At 42.2% G+C, this 18683-nt stretch overlaps 1 protein-coding gene across 2 annotated transcripts in view; it reads right to left on the bottom strand.

Annotated features, from left to right (window-relative positions):
* Positions 1 to 11473, bottom strand: part of LOC106588635 (AT-rich interactive domain-containing protein 1A) — a 134838-nt gene extending 123365 nt beyond the window's left edge. For both annotated transcript variants that reach the window (XM_045709601.1, XM_045709602.1), the window contains exon 1: positions 10252 to 11473. In XM_045709601.1, the coding sequence (XP_045565557.1) occupies positions 10252 to 11154 (903 nt within the window). In that variant the 5' untranslated portion in view covers positions 11155 to 11473. The remainder of the gene's footprint in view (positions 1 to 10251) is intronic.
* Positions 11474 to 18683: the final 7210 nt, after the last annotated feature.

The raw sequence follows: 18683 nt of genomic DNA, 5'->3' as shown, positions 1-18683 counted from the left end.
TGTAAACAACCATCCATACCTGTTAAAGAGCTAATGTAAACAAAACAACCATCCATACCTGTTAAAGAGCTAATGTAAACAAAACAACCATCCATACCTGTTAAAGAGCTAATGTAAACAAAACAACCATCCATACCTGTTAAAGAGCTAACGTAAACAAAACAACCATCCATACCTGTTAAAGAGCTAATGTAAACAAAACAACCATCCATACCTGTTAAAGAGCTAATGTAAAACAACCATCCATACCTGTTAAAGAGCTAATGTAAAACAACCATCCATACCTGTTAAAGAGCTAATGTAACAAAACAACCATCCATACCTGTTAAAGAGCTAATGTAACAAACAACCATCCATACCTGTTAAAGAGCTAACGTAAAAAAACAACCATCCATACCTGTTAAAGAGCTAATGTAACAAACAACCATCCATACCTGTTAAAGAGCTAATGTAAACAACCATCCATACCTGTTAAAGAGCTAATGTAAACAACCATCCATACCTGTTAAAGAGCTAATGTAAACAAAACAACCATCCATACCTGTTAAAGAGCTAATGTAAACAAAACAACCATCCATACCTGTTAAAGAGCTAATGTAAACAACCATCCATACCTGTTAAAGAGCTAATGTAAACAACCATCCATACCTGATAAAGAGCTAATGTAAACAACCATCCATACCTGTTAAAGAGCTAATGTAAACAACCATCCATACCTGTTAAAGAGCTAATGTAAACAACCATCCATACCTGTTAAAGAGCTAATGTAAACAAAACAACCATCCATACCTGTTAAAGAGCTAATGTAAACAACCATCCATACCTGTTAAAGAGCTAATGTAAACAAAACAACCATCCATACCTGTTAAAGAGCTAATGTAAACAACCATCCATACCTGTTAAAGAGCTAATGTAAACAACCATCCATACCTGTTAAAGAGCTAATGTAAACAACCATCCATAACTGTTAAAGAGCTAATGTAAACAACCATCCATACCTGTTAAAGAGCTAATGTAAACAACCATCCATACCTGTTAAAGAGCTAATGTAAACAAAACAACCATCCATACCTGTTAAAGAGCTAACGTAAACAAAACAACCATCCATACCTGTTAAAGAGCTAATGTAAACAACCATCCATACCTGTTAAAGAGCTAATGTAAACAACCATCCATACCTGTTAAAGAGCTAATGTAAACAACCATCCATACCTGTTAAAGAGCTAACGTAAACAAAACAACCATCCATACCTGTTAAAGAGCTAACGTAAACAAAACAACCATCCATACCTGTTAAAGAGCTAATGTAAACAAAACAACCATCCATACCTGTTAAAGAGCTAATGTAAACAACCATCCATACCTGATAAAGAGCTAATGTAAACAAAACAACCATCCATACCTGTTAAAGAGCTAATGTAAACAACCATCCATACCTGTTAAAGAGCTAATGTAAACAACCATCCATACCTGTTAAAGAGCTAATGTAACAAAACAACCATCCATACCTGTTAAAGAGCTAATGTAAACAAAACAACCATCCATACCTGTTAAAGAGCTAATGTAACAAAACAACCATCCATACCTGTTAAAGAGCTAATGTAAACAAAACAACCATCCATACCTGTTAAAGAGCTAATGTAAACAACCATCCATACCTGTTAAAGAGCTAATGTAAACAACCATCCATACCTGTTAAAGAGCTAATGTAAACAACCATCCATACCTGTTAAAGAGCTAATGTAAACAAAACAACCATCCATACCTGTTAAAGAGCTAATGTAAACAACCATCCATACCTGTTAAAGAGCTAATGTAAAAAAACAACCATCCATACCTGTTAAAGAGCTAATGTAAACAACCATCCATACCTGTTAAAGAGCTAATGTAAACAAAACAACCATCCATACCTGTTAAAGAGCTAATGTAAACATAACCTCCATACCTGTTAAAGAGCTAATGTAAACAACCATCCATACCTGTTAAAGAGCTAATGTAAACAAAACAACCATCCATACCTGATAAAGAGCTAATGTAAACAAAACAAATGTACAGTTGAAGTCGGAAGTTTACAAACACTTAGGTTGGAGTCATTAAAACTCGTTTTTAAACCACTCCACAAATTTCTTGTTAACAAACTATAGTTTTGGCAAGTCGGTTAGGACATCTACTTTGTGCATGACAAGTAGTTTTTCCAACAATTGCTTACAGACATTATTTCACTTATAATTAACTGTATCACAATTCCAGTGGGTCAGAAGTTCACATACACTAAGTTGATTGTGCCTTTAAACAGCCTTTCAACAGCTTGGAAAATGAACGATGGTCATTATGGCCAAAAAGTTATATTTTTGTTTCATCAGACCAGAGGACATTTCTCCAAAAAGTACGGCCTTTCTCCCCATGTGCAGTTGCAAACCGTAGTCTGGCTTTTTTTAATGCCGATTTTGTGGCAGTGGCTTCTTCCTTGCTGAGTTGCCTTTCAGGTTATGTCGATATAGGACTCGTTTTACTGTGGATATAGATACTTTTGTACCGGTTTCCTCCAGCATCTTCACAAGGTCCTTTGCTGTTGTTCTGGGATTGATTTGCACTTTTTGCACCAAAGTACGTTCATCTCTAGGAGACAGAACGCGTCTCCTTCCTGAGTGGTATGATGGCTGCGTGGTCCCATGGTGTTTATACTTGCATACTATTGTTTGTACAGATGAACATGGTACCTTCAGACGTTTGGAAATTGCTCCCAAGGATGAACCCCCAAAAACATTCTGAGGTCTTGGGTGATTTCTTTTGATTTTCCCATGATGTCAATTAGCCTGTCAGAAGCTTCTAACACCATGACATCATTTGAGGTGTACCTGTGGATGAATTTCATGGCCTACCTTCAAACTCAGTGCCTCTTTGCTTGACATCATGGGAAAATCAAAAAGACCTCAGAATTCTTTTTTGGTTCATCCTTGGGAGCAATTTCCAAATGCCTGAAGATACCATGTTCATCTGTACAAACAATGGTACGCAAGTATAAACACCATGGGACCACGCAGCCATCATACCGCTCAGGAAGGAGACGCGTTCTGTCTCCTAGAGATGAACGTACTTTGATGCAAAAAGTGCAAAGGAAGAAGCCACTGCTCCAAAACCGCCATAGAAAAGCCAGACTACGGTTTGCAACTGCACATGGGGACAAAAGACGTACTTTTTGGAGAAATGTCCTCTGGTCTGATGAAACAAAAATAGAACTGTTTGGCCATAATGACCATCGTTATGTTTGGAGGAAAAAGGGGGAGGCTTGCAAGCTGAAGAACACCATCCCAACCGTGAAGCACCGGGGTGGCAGCATCATGTTGTGGGGGTGCTTTGCTGGAGGTGGGACTGGTGCACTTCACAAAATAGATGGCGTCATGAGGATGGAAAATTATGTGGATATATTGAAGCAACATCTCAAGACATCAGTCAGGAAGTTAAAGCTTGGTCGCAAATGGGTCTTCCAAATGGACAATGACCCCAAGCATACTTCCAAAGATGTGGCAAATGGCTTAAGGACAACAAAGTCAAGGTATTGGAGTGGCCATCACAAAGCCCTGACCTCAATCCCGTAGAAAATGTGTGGGCAGAACTGAAAAAGCGTGTGCGAGCAAGGAGGCCTACAAACCTGACTCAGTTACACCAGCTCTGTCAGGAGGAATGGACCAAAATTCACCCAACTTATTGTGGGAAGCTTGTGGAAGGCTACCCGAAACGTTTGACCCAAGATAAACTATTTAAAGGCAATGCTACCAAATACTAATTGAGTGCATGTAAACTTCTGACCCACTGGGAATGTGATGAAAGAAATAAAAGCTGAAATAAATCACTCTCTCCATTATTCTGACATTTCACATTCTTATAATAAAGTGGTGATCCTAACTGACCTAAGACAGGGAATTTTTACTAGGATTAAATGTCAGGAATTGTGAAAACCTTAGTTTAAATGTATTTGGCTAAGGTGTATGTAAACTTCCGACTTCAACTGTATACAAGTTAAACCCATGCCCGCCACTCTTACAACAGCATTGGTTAGGACTCTAAGCTGACCGCTAGAAGACTGGAATAAAACAAGAAAAATACCCCCACTCCCTCCCCATCGTCTGGGGAGGGAGTGAGGACTGATGAGCCACACTACTACAGCGTACACACCCAGATGTTCCTCCAGCTGTTCGCAAAAAATCTAAAGATTTACAGGACAAAATAATTAAATACAGGAGCTCACACACACCATGGATTAAAAATGATTCAATTGAAGCCGTTGGAAGCTAACAGGATGAAACAAGGTTAACAGGCCTTTAGTTTTGAGCCTAAAATCCACATAAAAGATGAGGCTGTTATGAGAATCATTCTCTTCCCTGTGAGCGGATCTTGTCCAGAGGGGCCAGGTCAATTTCACCTTCGGGCCGGTAGCTTTCACTTGGCACAGCCTGTTGGGCCACAGGACAAGTCACCTGAATGTTGAACTCTACTGTAAGACAAGATAGGCTACCCTTTTTTCAAATGGAGGATTTTCCCAATATTGTCGGTAAAGTACTGTCTGGCCTAGGTTGGGAGAAGAACACAAAGCTGTAGCCTTCACAAACCAAACAACGTAACAGATAAAATATATATATATACACTCAGCAACCAAAATGTATTCTCCCATTTGACAGAACAATCATTTTTTTCAGGCTTTTTCTTCTTCTATAGGCAGTATAATATCAGGTCAGAGATAAGAGACTGAACAGGACGTTCCACTGCAGAACATGAACCTGTCGCCCTCAGACCAGACCCATCTTCTAGCCAGGTCCCTCATATCCTGAAGAGAGGCTAGGGGTGCTGGTGGTTGGACTCCATGGGGTACAACCCTAGAATAACTCAGCTTTTTGATTGGCCAACCATCAATATCCTGCCTTGCTCAAATTTCATTAGCCACGCTGTTTTCACCAACCCAGAAGTTAAGACATTTGCAGCTAATACGGAATTATTTTGGTTTAAAGGTAATGTCATGGATAAATAGGCTGTGTGGCCCATTAGGCTAGCTTCTATTTTAGCCAGTACAGTGGGTCTGTTTTATGCATCAGCCAAAGAGATAAGACAATCCCATGACACCCCAGCAACAGGTCACATGATGTCCTCAGATGTTTATACAAGCCTAACCACAAGTCACGATGACCTCAGATGCCCGGCCTGGATGACCCCGTACGATAATAAGTATATCACTCAGTCACTACACTACCATTTCCGTGGCAGAAATACCCAGCTGAAACCAAGCCAGGCAGGCAGGAACAGAGGGTGCTTTAAGGATCTATCTGGGTCACACGCCTAACCCACTAACACTCTCAGTCAGACATTCACCCTAGTCTCAACTCACTCAAGTAGTGGTAGTTGGTCGCCGTTATAGGTAAGCACGCCTCAGAGGGGGAGTAGAACTGTTGGACTGGTGAATTTGCACATCCAGCACTCCAATGGAAGGAAGCAACAGCAGCAATACACACACACACACACACACACACACACACACACTCTCTTCGCTAAGCAACAGTTAGGCCTAACACATGCAAATTCTGGGGTCGTGGAAAGTTTGATGATTGGCGGGAGATATCAATGCTGCAGCCTGCCACACCTACACCTGGCCTGCATGGTGGTGGAGCCTGAGGCCCAAGGAGGAACCATACTAACAGGTTTCAGAGCAGTACAACAAAATGAGAGGCAGTAACTGTACCATTTCACTTTAACTTGTGAAATATACATTTGGGTTTGCTCAAACCTCATCAACGATGGTATTCCCCAAAATGCATTGCAAGGAGACTCTGCAACGTCCGCTTTCCCATCCCTCATGAAGCCAATGGCATTTTAGCACATTTTAGCCTGAGCAGAGCTGTGTATGAAAAGCTGTGTGGTACAGTAACAAAATGTACCCCCCCCCCCCACCCCCCAGAATCAACAGCTGAACCGCCATTCTCCACTCAGCAGCCACACATTTAAAGGTTAACCTGCTTCTCTATAAAATACACATTATACATCACGTAAATTAAGTCTGCAGCCACGCTAGCATATAACTATGCTAATATAGTGCTTTTTAAAGATAAACCACCTAAATGTCAAAATAAATGAATTACCCTTACATTCTAACCTTGGAGTCAAGCAATTTTATCCAAACATGGGGAGACGAGAAGAATTTGACAGAATTGAATGGGTTTGCACTTATTTTTTTTTTTTAAATGTGTGTAGTCCTAAATAAATGCTAGCCTTTGTTTTTAAGCTGCACATGGACCTCCAGTCCATCTTGTAGGCTTCACCTAGTGGTAGACCACTAGCATGGCCCCAATCCCATACCACTGCTCTAAGGCCAGTGGCTGGTACAAGTAAAAGAAGGAGAGAATGATTTGAGGATGGGGGTAAAAAAGGGTAAGAGTGGCCTGACTAGGGCAGGAAAAAGAGGTGGACACAATGTGTGGAATGAGAGAATACTGTAGGGAAAGAGGGGGACAAAAGACAAGTGAGTGAGGGACTGTAGTCCGTATGCGCCACCTCCTAGACTGTTGTCTCAGGGCGGAAAACCACTTGTCTGTCTGACTGAAGAGAAGAGACGGATGACTGGTGGCACGTGGAGCACTGAGCCGGTCACAGAGAGGAGATCCTCCCGAGGCATCCGCCACGCGGGAACACACAGCCAAGCGCGCACACACACACACACACACACAGCTGTCACAGGCGGCCAAAGATCATTCACAAAAACATTCCCCTTCCCCTGGGTATCACCCACACTCTTTCTCCCCCTCTCACACACAGGATCAGCCCGTCACACAGGGCACACACACAAACGAGGCAGCACTCTGTCCTGGCCGTTTGGTGTGTGGATAATCATTACTCAGCACTGCAGACAGACAGGATAGAATCCTTGAGTGCACAGTCACAATATAGTAGAGCACAGCGCACAGTCCCCACCACCTCACTGGCTATAGCAATGTTTCTCAACCCTGGTCCTCTCAAGTACCTCCAAACAGTACATCTAGGTTACAGAGATTGACAACATTTCACCTTAAAAATCAGTAATCATGTTCCTATCAATATTTACCTAGAAGATTCCACAAACTGGTAAAGCCATCCCCCGTCAGTATGGGCAGACTAGTTTTAGTCCGGTCAAACTGAGACTTCACCTAGACTTTGGTCCACCACATCAAGGTCCCCTCGGTCAAACTTCAGTACCACAGACGGACACACGAACGCAACCTTGGTCTAGCTGAATGTGTGGCCAGCTACCATATGTCCATGTTGGTAGCTTCAAATTATTCCAGGGTTTGTGTTGTCACAAAAAGAAAAATGGCCACAAACTTTATTGGACACCAAGCAGATTTGATTTTAGCCGGATGTGTGTTGTCTCACAGAAAAGGTCTGGGTCTGTCTGTCTGCGGTCAGACAGACATTAGGATAGACAGCTCTCATCTTCAGATTTGCCTCAAAGAAAATGAGCTTCTCCAACTGACCTTCATCAAGCAAATGGGTTTGTTCAGCAATCAATCAATTTGCCCTTTTAAAAGCAACATTTGTCACAAAGTGCCCTGCCGTAATCGGGACGAGACCCTGAAAGAGCAAGCCAAACTCTTTTCCATTCACTCTAAGCCCCGCAGTCTCAGCACCAGCCCCCTAACAACCTGGCCATGGTTTAGGGAAAGAGACAGTGATGACCTCTGTCCATAGATCTGTACAAATACATCAACTCCAAATACAGAAACTGAAACGCATTGTCAGTAACAGTGATATTGTAGCCTAGGCAGGCACAGCTTATTACCGAGAAGGCTGAGGAGAGGCAATGGCATTTCTATTCCCATGTAACAACTGTACGAGCATGTGTATGTGAGCAGCACAATTCAAGAATAACATATGTCGATCACACAATGGATTTTAACAACATAACAGGATTTAACACAAGACTCTCAGAGGAGATTGCCACTGGAAACTGCATAATAGTTTGTTTCTTCGACTCTCCAGCAGCTCCACATGCAGAGCTGTGGCTGAATGCATCCCAAATTGCAGTCCTGGGCTTTAAATTGTCCACTACACAGCTTGCCTACAGGAGAATGAACAGGAGTCTGCAAACACCTGAGAGAAAGAATGAAAGTGTCTTTAAGACAGGTATTCCCAGTGGCATCATGCAAGTCTCTTGGGGAGAATAATAAAACAGAGGAAAGAACAGTCCACAGACTGCTGAAAAATGTAGCAGTCATAGTCAACTAATTCAGTGGTTCCCAACCAGCGGTACTAGGACTCCTGGGGGTACTTAGTCTATCCACAGGGGGTACTTGAGAAGGCTCATGAGACCATAGGCCTACTGCTAAAATGCACGAGGGGGTACGTCAGGGGAACACCGGGCAGAGCAAAATTCAATTGGTGATACAGTAAGCGGAAAGGGTTGGGAACCACTGAGCTAACCAATAACTTGTTTAAAATGCTTTAAAAAAAAACATTCAACCCTAACCTTGAATATCATGTGAACACCACATGCAAATGACATAACTGCCAAGAAACGGAAATCAACAAATTCCATCTAAACGTCAATGGATAGAAATGACAAATAGGCCTGGCTATTGAATATTCAGGAGGTTAACTCCACACCCAGCCTACATGTGGTTGATAACATTCTAAATCCGGAAGTCTGTTGACATAGTTACACACAGTGTAGCATCACGTGAAAGTAATCATAGTAACTTGGCTGACACCTTGGCTGCTTGTAAACACCACGACTTCTCCAGCCATTCAGATCCTCTCACACAACACCAGTCAGATTCTCCAACAGAAGTCCGGTCTCTCCTCTTAGTGTTGATCCTAGATCAGCTAGGAGCACTATTCTAGCATTGGGGAAACAGTCACACCTACTCCCTCTGCTGTTCCAGAGTCAGCACTAGAGTTCTGCCACATCTCCAATCTGTCTGTGGAGCTGTACATGCATGTAGAAGTATAAACACAGTATTTTTGCATGTAGGCTACGGCTGAGATTTTACCTAGAATTACGCTAAACAAATACAACGAATGTATTATTTGAGTGTCAGGAAATACAGTTATCATGCAAATTACTAGAGGGACTTACACAACATCATGTGCTCAATGAAACCATCCAGAAAGTATATTTTGTGTTGTTTTATTTAGCATGCATGGACACAAAAGTAAAACGTAGGCTGCTGCATGCTGACCACAATACAAATCAATATGTTGTTTGCATTTCATTCAGGCTAAATGTCATGCAACATAATCCGTTAAACAGGCTAAAGTACGTGAATAACATTAGTAACGTCATCTTGACATTGCCAGAACGCATGAGCTGATGTGGATGGTTTCTGCAGCGTTACATTAGATGCAATTATACATGACCAGGAGCAGTGGATGGGGAGCAAATCAGATCTCAGCGAGCATGTCAGCCTAAGACCAACTGTCTCCCGGCTTTCACAGAACGATTTTACCTCCATAATTCAAATCTCAAAGCAAAGAAAACTGATTTCACTCAAATCACTGGCCGTGTTTACTGGCGGTACATAGACAACTCAGGGATACAGGGGCAAAATGTAAAGTCTACCGGTAACTACAATGTAACAATCGGATGAATGATCAGAAGATGAACGATACGGCGAAACAACTCGCTGGAAAATGTTGCAGCTGAAGGATAGTTATTTGCTACATTTACAAACATCGACCACAGTCACTTACAATGACAGAAGTGTACTTTTTTTATACATATAAAATCCGCTCTGCTTGCTTATAACAAATCGTTCCGATATAATCGCACGTCATCTGTGCTATTTAAAATTGGTGTTAAAGCTCGCAACAAACTTAAGGTGTACATGGAGTGGATATGGCACAAAAATATATTTTTAGCAGGGATTCGTTAGCGACATAGCCAGCTGGGGAAATAACTGTCATTGTGCTTTATACAGACGACGCTGAAGAAGTACAAGTTTTGATAAGCAAAGAAATTAAACACCTTTAGCCCAATTTCTCCTCAAACTCGTGTCCCCTTTGCCCCGAACCAGGCAAAATCTTTAGTAGCTCGGTGAGTTTGGTATTTTAGCACAGACACAGCTAGTTTCTCTGTTTAAATGCTCTTATATTAGCTTGTGTAGGGAGAAAACAGAGGCAGCCATTTTAGAGAGCTAGATACTGTTAGCTACATTGGCAATGGCTGGTTCACTACAACACAGAGCTGTCTGTAACTTGCTCAAAGTGCACCAGTACTGAGAGAAAGTTTACCTGGTTTCTGTTCAGAGGTTGTCCTGTGTTCCCTGGGCTCATAGGAGGCGGCTGGTGGCTCCTTTGTTGCCAACCCGGATGACCCCCACCATACTGACTGCTGGCCATATCTGCTGCTCCCTTGCTAGCCCCTTCCTGGTTACTATAGTCCCCTTGTGGGTAATTCTGGTAGGTCCTCGTAGAGCTGGGAGACGTTAGGAGCTGATTTAATGTCGGGGTAGACGTGGGCTGTGTGTTTCCCATGTTATACCTCTGGTTATTGTACGAGGCAGCCATAGCTGTAGTTCCGCCTGCTGGCTGTTGCTTGACTGGCTGCCCCCCAGCCGCCGGGGGCTGGTTATTACGCGGGGAATTCATGGCGTATCCTTGGCCCTGATAAGAAGTCCGGTTCGGGAAGGGGCTGTAGTTGTTAAAATGGTTGGGGAAGCCGTGCTCGTGTGAGTTGGGCGGGTATGGGTCCATCATGTTGCCTGACTGCACTGCCGGCCCCGCTGCAGCTGCCATGCCAGGGCTTTGTTGTCCGCCATGTTGATGAAAAGGGCCCCGGCTGTAGTGCTGGTTGTACCCGTATGGAGGTGGAGGGAATGAGCCCTGGTGGTGATGGCCCATCCCGGGGTGGTTATTCCCCTCCGGTCCCGCCGTATCATTTTGGTTGTTATTATTATTCACCCTGGACGAGTTCCCGTTCTTCATGTCAGGCTCCCCTCCTCCACCTACATTTCCAGCATCGGCCCCGTCCTGCAGATCCTTCTGGCCCGGAGATCCGTTGTCAGATCCAGGTTCCTTATTTTCATGTTGTTTCTCTCCCGGTACCGACTCCTCCAGTGGGTCCCGATCCGGCTTTTTAAGTTCGGATGGCGGGCTAGTGTTGAGAGTGGCAACGCTGGCGACCTGCGCGGCCATGATATCCCTCTCTGCCTCTCACAGCGAGTCACTCACAATCGAGCTCTCTGAATAGCATTGAACATAAATACAATTATTTATAACAATGTATCCGTGTCCCGGATCATTCCCCCTACCTCCGGACCGAATCCGGCATCCACTCCCAGTCTCCGATTCGACTGGAAAGTTACTGGAAGAATATAAATAAGAATCCAGGGAATTAAATTTACCCGACAGAAAATGTGGGGAGGCTTCTGTTACAGAACGAGAGTATTAGCAAGAAACCGACCAAACCAGCACGAGGCTCCGTGAGACACAGCCATTTTACTGAAGCGTTCAGACGAACGCAAAACACGGAGCGGAGTTTACCAGTAGGTAGGAGGCGACTAGGATACGACAAGCAGGGATGGATAAAGGATGTATTTGGTTTAGATTCATTTGAAGGGGTTATAGAACTAGAGACTCTAGCAGAACATGATACATAATGTGACTTGGAAATGTAACATAATTCATAACATTCAACATTGCTTCTGTTTTGTGGACAACCACAGAATCTTTAAATCATTAGTTATTTTCATTGGAGGCGATATATTTGTCTCAAAGCTTCATTCTGCGATTATGAAAATAAGAACTTTCTTACAAATCTGCATAGTTATAATGCATTTTGTTTTTCACTTTATACAGAGTAGACACACACACACGAAGATATTACTGGGATACGTTGTATAATTCTACACACAATAGAAGTATATGTTTATAACTGCATCTTATCATACAGTAACAGACTATTACGATTGTGAGTGACTCCTTCCATGTGCCAGGAGAGAACGAGAGAACTAGCAGAAGCAGAGGGCTTGATCTGTAGAGAGGAAAGCATGAAATTACAGTGTGTGTGTGTGTGTGTGTGTGTGTGTGTGTGTGTGTGTGTGTGTGTGTGTGTGTGTGTGTGTGTTGAGAGAGGGATAGAAAAGAAAGAAGGATGGGGGATGGACTGAGCCAGTCACAGAGCAGGAAGTGAAGATAAAAAAAAAAAGATAAATGCAGAGTGAGAGAGAGCAAAAAAAAACTGTGTAGGCCACTGAAAAATCCTACATAGAATGGTATATCTAAAGCAAAATTAACCATTCAAATCTGTGTCTGGTTTCGTAGAATAGCCTATAGGATAAATCAAGAGGAGATTTTGAGAAAGCATAATGTAAATAATCAAATGAGAACAGCCACACTCTCCTCTTCGCCACTCTGCTTTCTCTCTCTCTCTCTCTCTCTCTCTCTCTCTCTCTCTCTCTCTCTCTCTCTCTCTCTCTCTCTCTCGCTCTCTCCATCTCTCTCTCTCTCGCTCTCTCCATCTCTCTTTCTCTCTCTCGCTCTCTCTCTCTCTCTCTCCCCACCCCCTCTCCTCATTCTCTCCGCCTGCATGCCTCGTGTTCTCTCCTAGCAGCAGCAGCAGCCTCTCTCTGCTTGCAAAAGCAGCAGAACTTTGCTATCAGCACATGGGGGATGGGCAGCGCAGGCACAGCACACAGCTCAGCACAGCCCTTCTCTCCTCTACAATGCAGGGCTTTCTGGCGATGAGCTGCAGCAGCCAGGCCTATACTACTGACTAGCATGGGAAAGGGATCCCCTTAGTTGAAATGTTGTTTATTCTTTTTTCTCTGAAATGTGCATTAAGGGAGGAAGGACAGACAGGCTGTAAAAGGAGGGAGGAAGGGAAGGAGGTGTGGGGGTCAGCAGCCTGCCTGACTATATTGGCTAGGGAGGGAGGAGTGTTGCTGTGTGCTGCTAGAATATAGAGAGAGGCAGACAGAGGAGAGAAGGGGGTTGGGATCTCTCTCTTTTTTCTCTTTAGCATAAACTTGGTGTTCATCATAAGGGGGGTCTATTTTTTTTACCCCCGCTTTCCTAATTTCCATCCTCCCCCATTTACTGCTATTGTAGTCTGTTACACATGGCTTTAAATATATTTTGTCTGCACACTTCTTTATAGACTTTAATAGATAGTATAGTCAACAACAGTCCAGGAAATAATGGCTCAAGTGCCTTTGTCTTACATGGATTCTACAAACCACTATATTCATTTGTTGCATTATGAATAATTTATAAGGTAGAAGGATATTTATGTTTAGTTTTGCTTATTGTGAGCTAAATATACTATAGCAGAATAAATACATATATATTATAAGGTGAATGTTGGTAGTCATAATACAATACAGAGTCTTCATAAAGTAACCTATTTATTTATTGCACCATTCGAACATGGAACGATTCACTCCAAATACCCACTCAACTCTCACGAGACAGAGGAGGACACTCTGCTTTGGCTGGAACTACTACAACCATCTTCTGGGCTTTATAACCTCGTCATCAACCACTCAAAATAACACCGGTTGAATCAGGTGCTATAAAGACATTATGAAGTGTTATGAAGGTGTTATGAAGACTATTTACATTGGGCTCCTTACACGGTCACATCTGTCCCATGATGGTGATTTAGGAGTGTTAACTCTGTACCCCACTGTGTAGCTGACCATGATGCATCACCCCCAGCCTGCTGGCCTGGGTCCCTCCACCATCACCACGGATAGACCTGGACACATGCCAGGGGAATAAAGCCAGGAACTACTTTTTCTTTCGATGTCAAGTATTGATTGGAGGCCTCTCTGATAAAACAACAACAGACAAACAATGTGTCAAGGAACAGCATTATTTCAAAAATGTGGAGTAAACATTAAGTCGATGGGATAAACATAATGCTATAACAAGGAATATTTTGAAAGCATATGTTGGAATGAATGATATGAGATCATTTTTTATTTAGTCATGCAATTGACAGCAAGAGGACCTGCACTCAGTATTGCCTCAGCATCACAGGCCTTTGCTAGGAGAGTATATAGAAGAAGAAGCACATTGCTGGAGAATGCTCTGTTCTGGCGTCCACTAACTACTGTTACAACCCCTGACCGTGATCCAAAAATGCATCATTCCAACCACATACACTAGACTGAACTGTAAATGATACATACCCAAAATCCATCATCATGAAATGAAATCCAAATTCTTAGGGCTTTTTTATGAGCTTAAAACCCACACCAATCTGAGTGTAACATCGCTGGCCAATAACATTCTGCAGTTCCTTCCAAAGAGTAAGTGATTTAACAAAGTTCACCCAGAGGCCTTGTTGAGCCATTCATGTTTTTTTTCTTCAGTCTGTGTCATTAAGTTTAATGTATAAATAGATACAGAGACTTTTTTTGTATAGTACATTTCTTTTTCTCTTTTTTTGACCCAGGCGAGCAATGGTAAAAGTGTCAGTCTTGAGGAAGTTAATTGTTGACCGATCATTGAGAAGTTTTTTTAATCCCAAGGGATCTAGTCTGGGAATGGAGTCATTCAGATTGCCAAGCCAACCCAATAATGTGGAGTGGAATTTCCTAACAACACTGGAGTTGACTTTGGAATAACTGGGAGACACACAAACACACACACACACACACACACTTGCATTCATTACTTAAAAACTAGCCCGCTACTTCAGCCTGCCAAATATACACACTCCCACACACACACACACACACACACACACACACACACACACACACACACACACACACACAGAGAGAGAGAGAGAGAGCTTACATTCATTCAACAACATGCTGTCATAGACGCACATGCTCACAGTAAATGTCAGGGACACTCCCACACAAAGGCCTGCCACACAGGCTTGCTCACACGTGCACAAACACACAGACCCAAACACACACACATAAAGTGCAGTTGAGCTGTGTCCAGTTGGTTGCCAGGCAGCAGTAGAACACCTAGTCTGGAGTGTGCAGAGGAAGGAGGGAAGTACCAACTTGAGAACTGTCCAATGGCTGTCCAGCTCACTCCCTGTAGGGTAATGTAAAGTGGCTTCAGAAACTATTCACAATCCTTTACTTTTTAAACATGTTGTTGCGTTACAATGTTAATTCAATTGAGTTTTTGTGTCACTGGCCTACACACAATACCCACATTTTTCCAAATGAATAAAAAATGAAAAGGTGAAATGTCTTGAGTCAATAAGTATTCAACCCCTTTGTTATGACAAGCCAAAATAAGTTCCGGAGTAAAAATATAATAAGTTGTATATTATAATAATATAATAAGTCACATAATAAGTGGTTTGGACTCAGTTTGTGTGCAATAATAGTGTTTAACAGGATTTTTTAAATGGCTACCTCATCTCTGTACCTCTGTACCTCATTACAATTATAAGGTCCCTCAGTCGAGCAGCGAATTTCAAACACAGATTCAACCACAGCGACCAGAGAGGTTTTCCAATGTCTCTCAAAGAAGGGCTCCTATTGGTAAAAAAAAAAGCAGACATTGAATATCCCTTTGAGCATGGTGAAGTTATTAATTACACTTTGGATGGTGTATCAATACACTCAGTCACTACAAAGATACAGGCGTCCTTCCTTACTCAGTTGCCGGAGAGGAAGGAAACATGCATCCTGTTTGCAATAAAGCACTAAAGTAAAACTACTAAAAATGTGGCAAAGAAATTCACTTTCTGTCTTGAATGCAAAGTGTTATGTTTGGGGCAAATCCAACACATTTTTTTTTCTACTGCATCATTGATTGTATGTTGTTTTACTCCATGTGTAACTCTGTGTTTTTGTATGTCGTCGAACTGCTTTGCTTTATCTTGGCCAGGTCGCAATTGTAAATGAGAACTTGTTCTCAACTTGCCTACCTGGTTAAATAAAGGTGAAATATATATATATATTTTTTAAAACATCATTGAGTACCTCTCTTCATATTTTCAAGCATGATGGAGGCTAAATCATGTTATGGGTATACTTATCATTGGTAAGGACTAAGGAGTTTTTTAGGATAAAAATAAATAGAGTAGAGCTAAGCACAGACGAAAACCCGGTTCAGTCTGCTTTCCAACAGGCACTGTGAGACAAATTCCCCTTTCAGCAGGACAACAACCTAAAACACAAGGCCAAATATACACTGCAGTTGCTTACCAAGATGACATTGAATGTTCCTGAGTGGTTTAGTTACAGTTTTGACTTAAATTAACTTGTAAATCTATGGCAAGACTTGAAAATGGCTGTCTAGCAATTATCAACAACCAACTTGACAGAGCCTGCAGAATTTAAAAAATAATAAATGTGCAAATATTGTACAATCCAAGTGTGCAAAGCTCTTAGAGACACACCCAGAAAGGCTCACATGTGGAATCGTTGCTAAAGGTGATTCTAACATGTATACTTATGCAAATTAGATATTGTTGCATTTCACTTTCAATAAATTTGCAAAAAAGTTGAGAAATATGTTTTCACTGTCATTATGGGGCAGGGTGTGTAAATGGGTGAGAGAAAACAAATCTATTTAATCCATTTTGAATTCAGGCTGTAACACAGTAAAACGTGGAATAAACCAAGGGGTATGAATACTTTCTGAAGGCTCAGACTTGCATACATGTATACCCACGTCAAATACTTAATCGGTTTAAAATAGCAATGCAATGCATCATGATATTAGAAACAGGTTATTATCAATGACGTCATCTCTTGGTCAGTATTCTCAATCTCAGCACCAAATAACTCACACCTAGAAGAGTTTGTTATCACCCTCCAACACACCAGCAGCTTTTATCACCAGATACTAAGTAGGCAGATACTAGTATGAGGCTGCTGGTATTCTGTATACAGTCAGAGATGGAATCCTCTCAGCTCCTAATGTGAAAATAGGCTACAGATGTAGGATCTTAATTTGAGATAGTTTAATACAGCATGAACATAATCCTGCAGCAACAGGAAATGTGAATTATTATGTAGATTATAATTCATGAATATTTTTTGTAGGGGTTGATACATTTTATGTTAGGGCAAATTAAGTCGGAAATTTCTAAGTGGAAATTGCAGACTTTAGAAGTCTTTTTAAACCTTGAATTAACTCCACAATAGAAGTTTGCATTTCCTGCTGTGGAAATGCAGGAAAATTCTCATAAAATTAAGATCCTACACACACACACACACACACACACACACACACACACACACACACACACACACACACACACACACACACACACACACACACACACACACACACACACACACACACACACACACACACATACACATACACATACACACACACCCTGACAGGCTTTCACAACAATGCTAATAGGACATTCTTAAAATTCCCTGAATATATTGTATGAAAACTGCGGTCGAACAGGTTGGAACACAGACAAGCATGCATGCATACACACACACCTCTCTAAACATTCCATTTCTCTCACAGTGTGAGAGAGTGAGAGCGAGAGAGAGAGAAGGAAGGGTACCCCGGTCTAAACAAAGCACAGAGCACGGCAGCAAGGTTAAGAGGGCTCACAAAACATGCTGTCCTTCTCACAAGGACAGAGAAGTGCTCCAGACAGTCTTTCAACAGGGATTAGAAAAGAGAGAGAGAGAGAATGGAGAGAATCGTCTCTGTAGTGGTAGGAACTCATTATTGTCCTCACACTGAGAACTGCTCCTTAGTAGGTCATAGAGCACACCGTGCTCATTCCTCTGGTTGCACACACAAACACACACACACACCGTACAGCTTGTACCTCTGGTGACAAAACATTCACAGTTGGTCCCTGGCAATCACACTGAGCATGCTGTCATCAGAAGGGGACACAGCAGGGCCAAAATAAAGATGAGAGAAGGACTGATGGGCAGCACAGAGGAGTGTCAAGTACAGAAAGAAGAAAAAAAACAACAGCGTCATAAAACAGAGACATCTATTTTGTTTGGCTCATGTAAAACAGACATGGCAGTCATTAGACTGCAGGGTTTCTATATGGTACACAGAGAGGAAAACGTTGAGTCAAACTGATGGAGGCGCCAGGTCTGTAATCAATGGTAAGGGAAAAGGGAGGGAGTTTGTTGTATAGAAGAAAGACCTGTCCATTGAGGGGATGACCGGCCAGTTGGACTGGTCAGGCTGGGCTGGGCAGTATGAGAGATGTGATGCCATGTTAGACAGTACTAGCACGGTGCAGATTGAATAACTGAGCTGCCAGTTTCTGAACAGCCCTTTAAACTGCACATCAATCTGAACCATGACAGACTGAGATTGTGAATCGGACTGCTAGTTGCCCCCCCAAAGAAAATACACCGAGTCTATTTAGAAGTTTGGGCTTGGATAGTGGATGAAATTCATCTTAAGATTTGAGTACTTGAGTGTACAAATGATCATTCAAACAGCTCTGTCCTGCAGTACTATTAATACATTTCTACTGCACTGCATCACTATTATGGTTCCCTGAACTGCCTGAGAGACAGCTACTGTGTGACAGTGAGGAGACACTCAATGAAAATAGGATCATTGCCTCTCAGTCTCGACGTTACAGCCTATTGTTTACAGATGTGTCTTTGTGCCTCGGAGTCTCTAACGTGGTTTACAGTGTTTGTGTTGTTTGGAGAGTGAGCCAGGGCGCCACAACAACTCTCAGAGGGCACAGACGAAGGGAAATTCGAAATACTGTGAATGTATTAACAGCA

This window comes from Salmo salar, chromosome ssa27 (genome assembly GCF_905237065.1).
Source record: "Salmo salar chromosome ssa27, Ssal_v3.1, whole genome shotgun sequence".
NCBI lineage: Eukaryota > Metazoa > Chordata > Actinopteri > Salmoniformes > Salmonidae > Salmo > Salmo salar.
The sequence above is the reverse complement of the archived record's forward strand: the minus strand, read 5'-3'. Positions and strand labels throughout refer to the sequence as shown.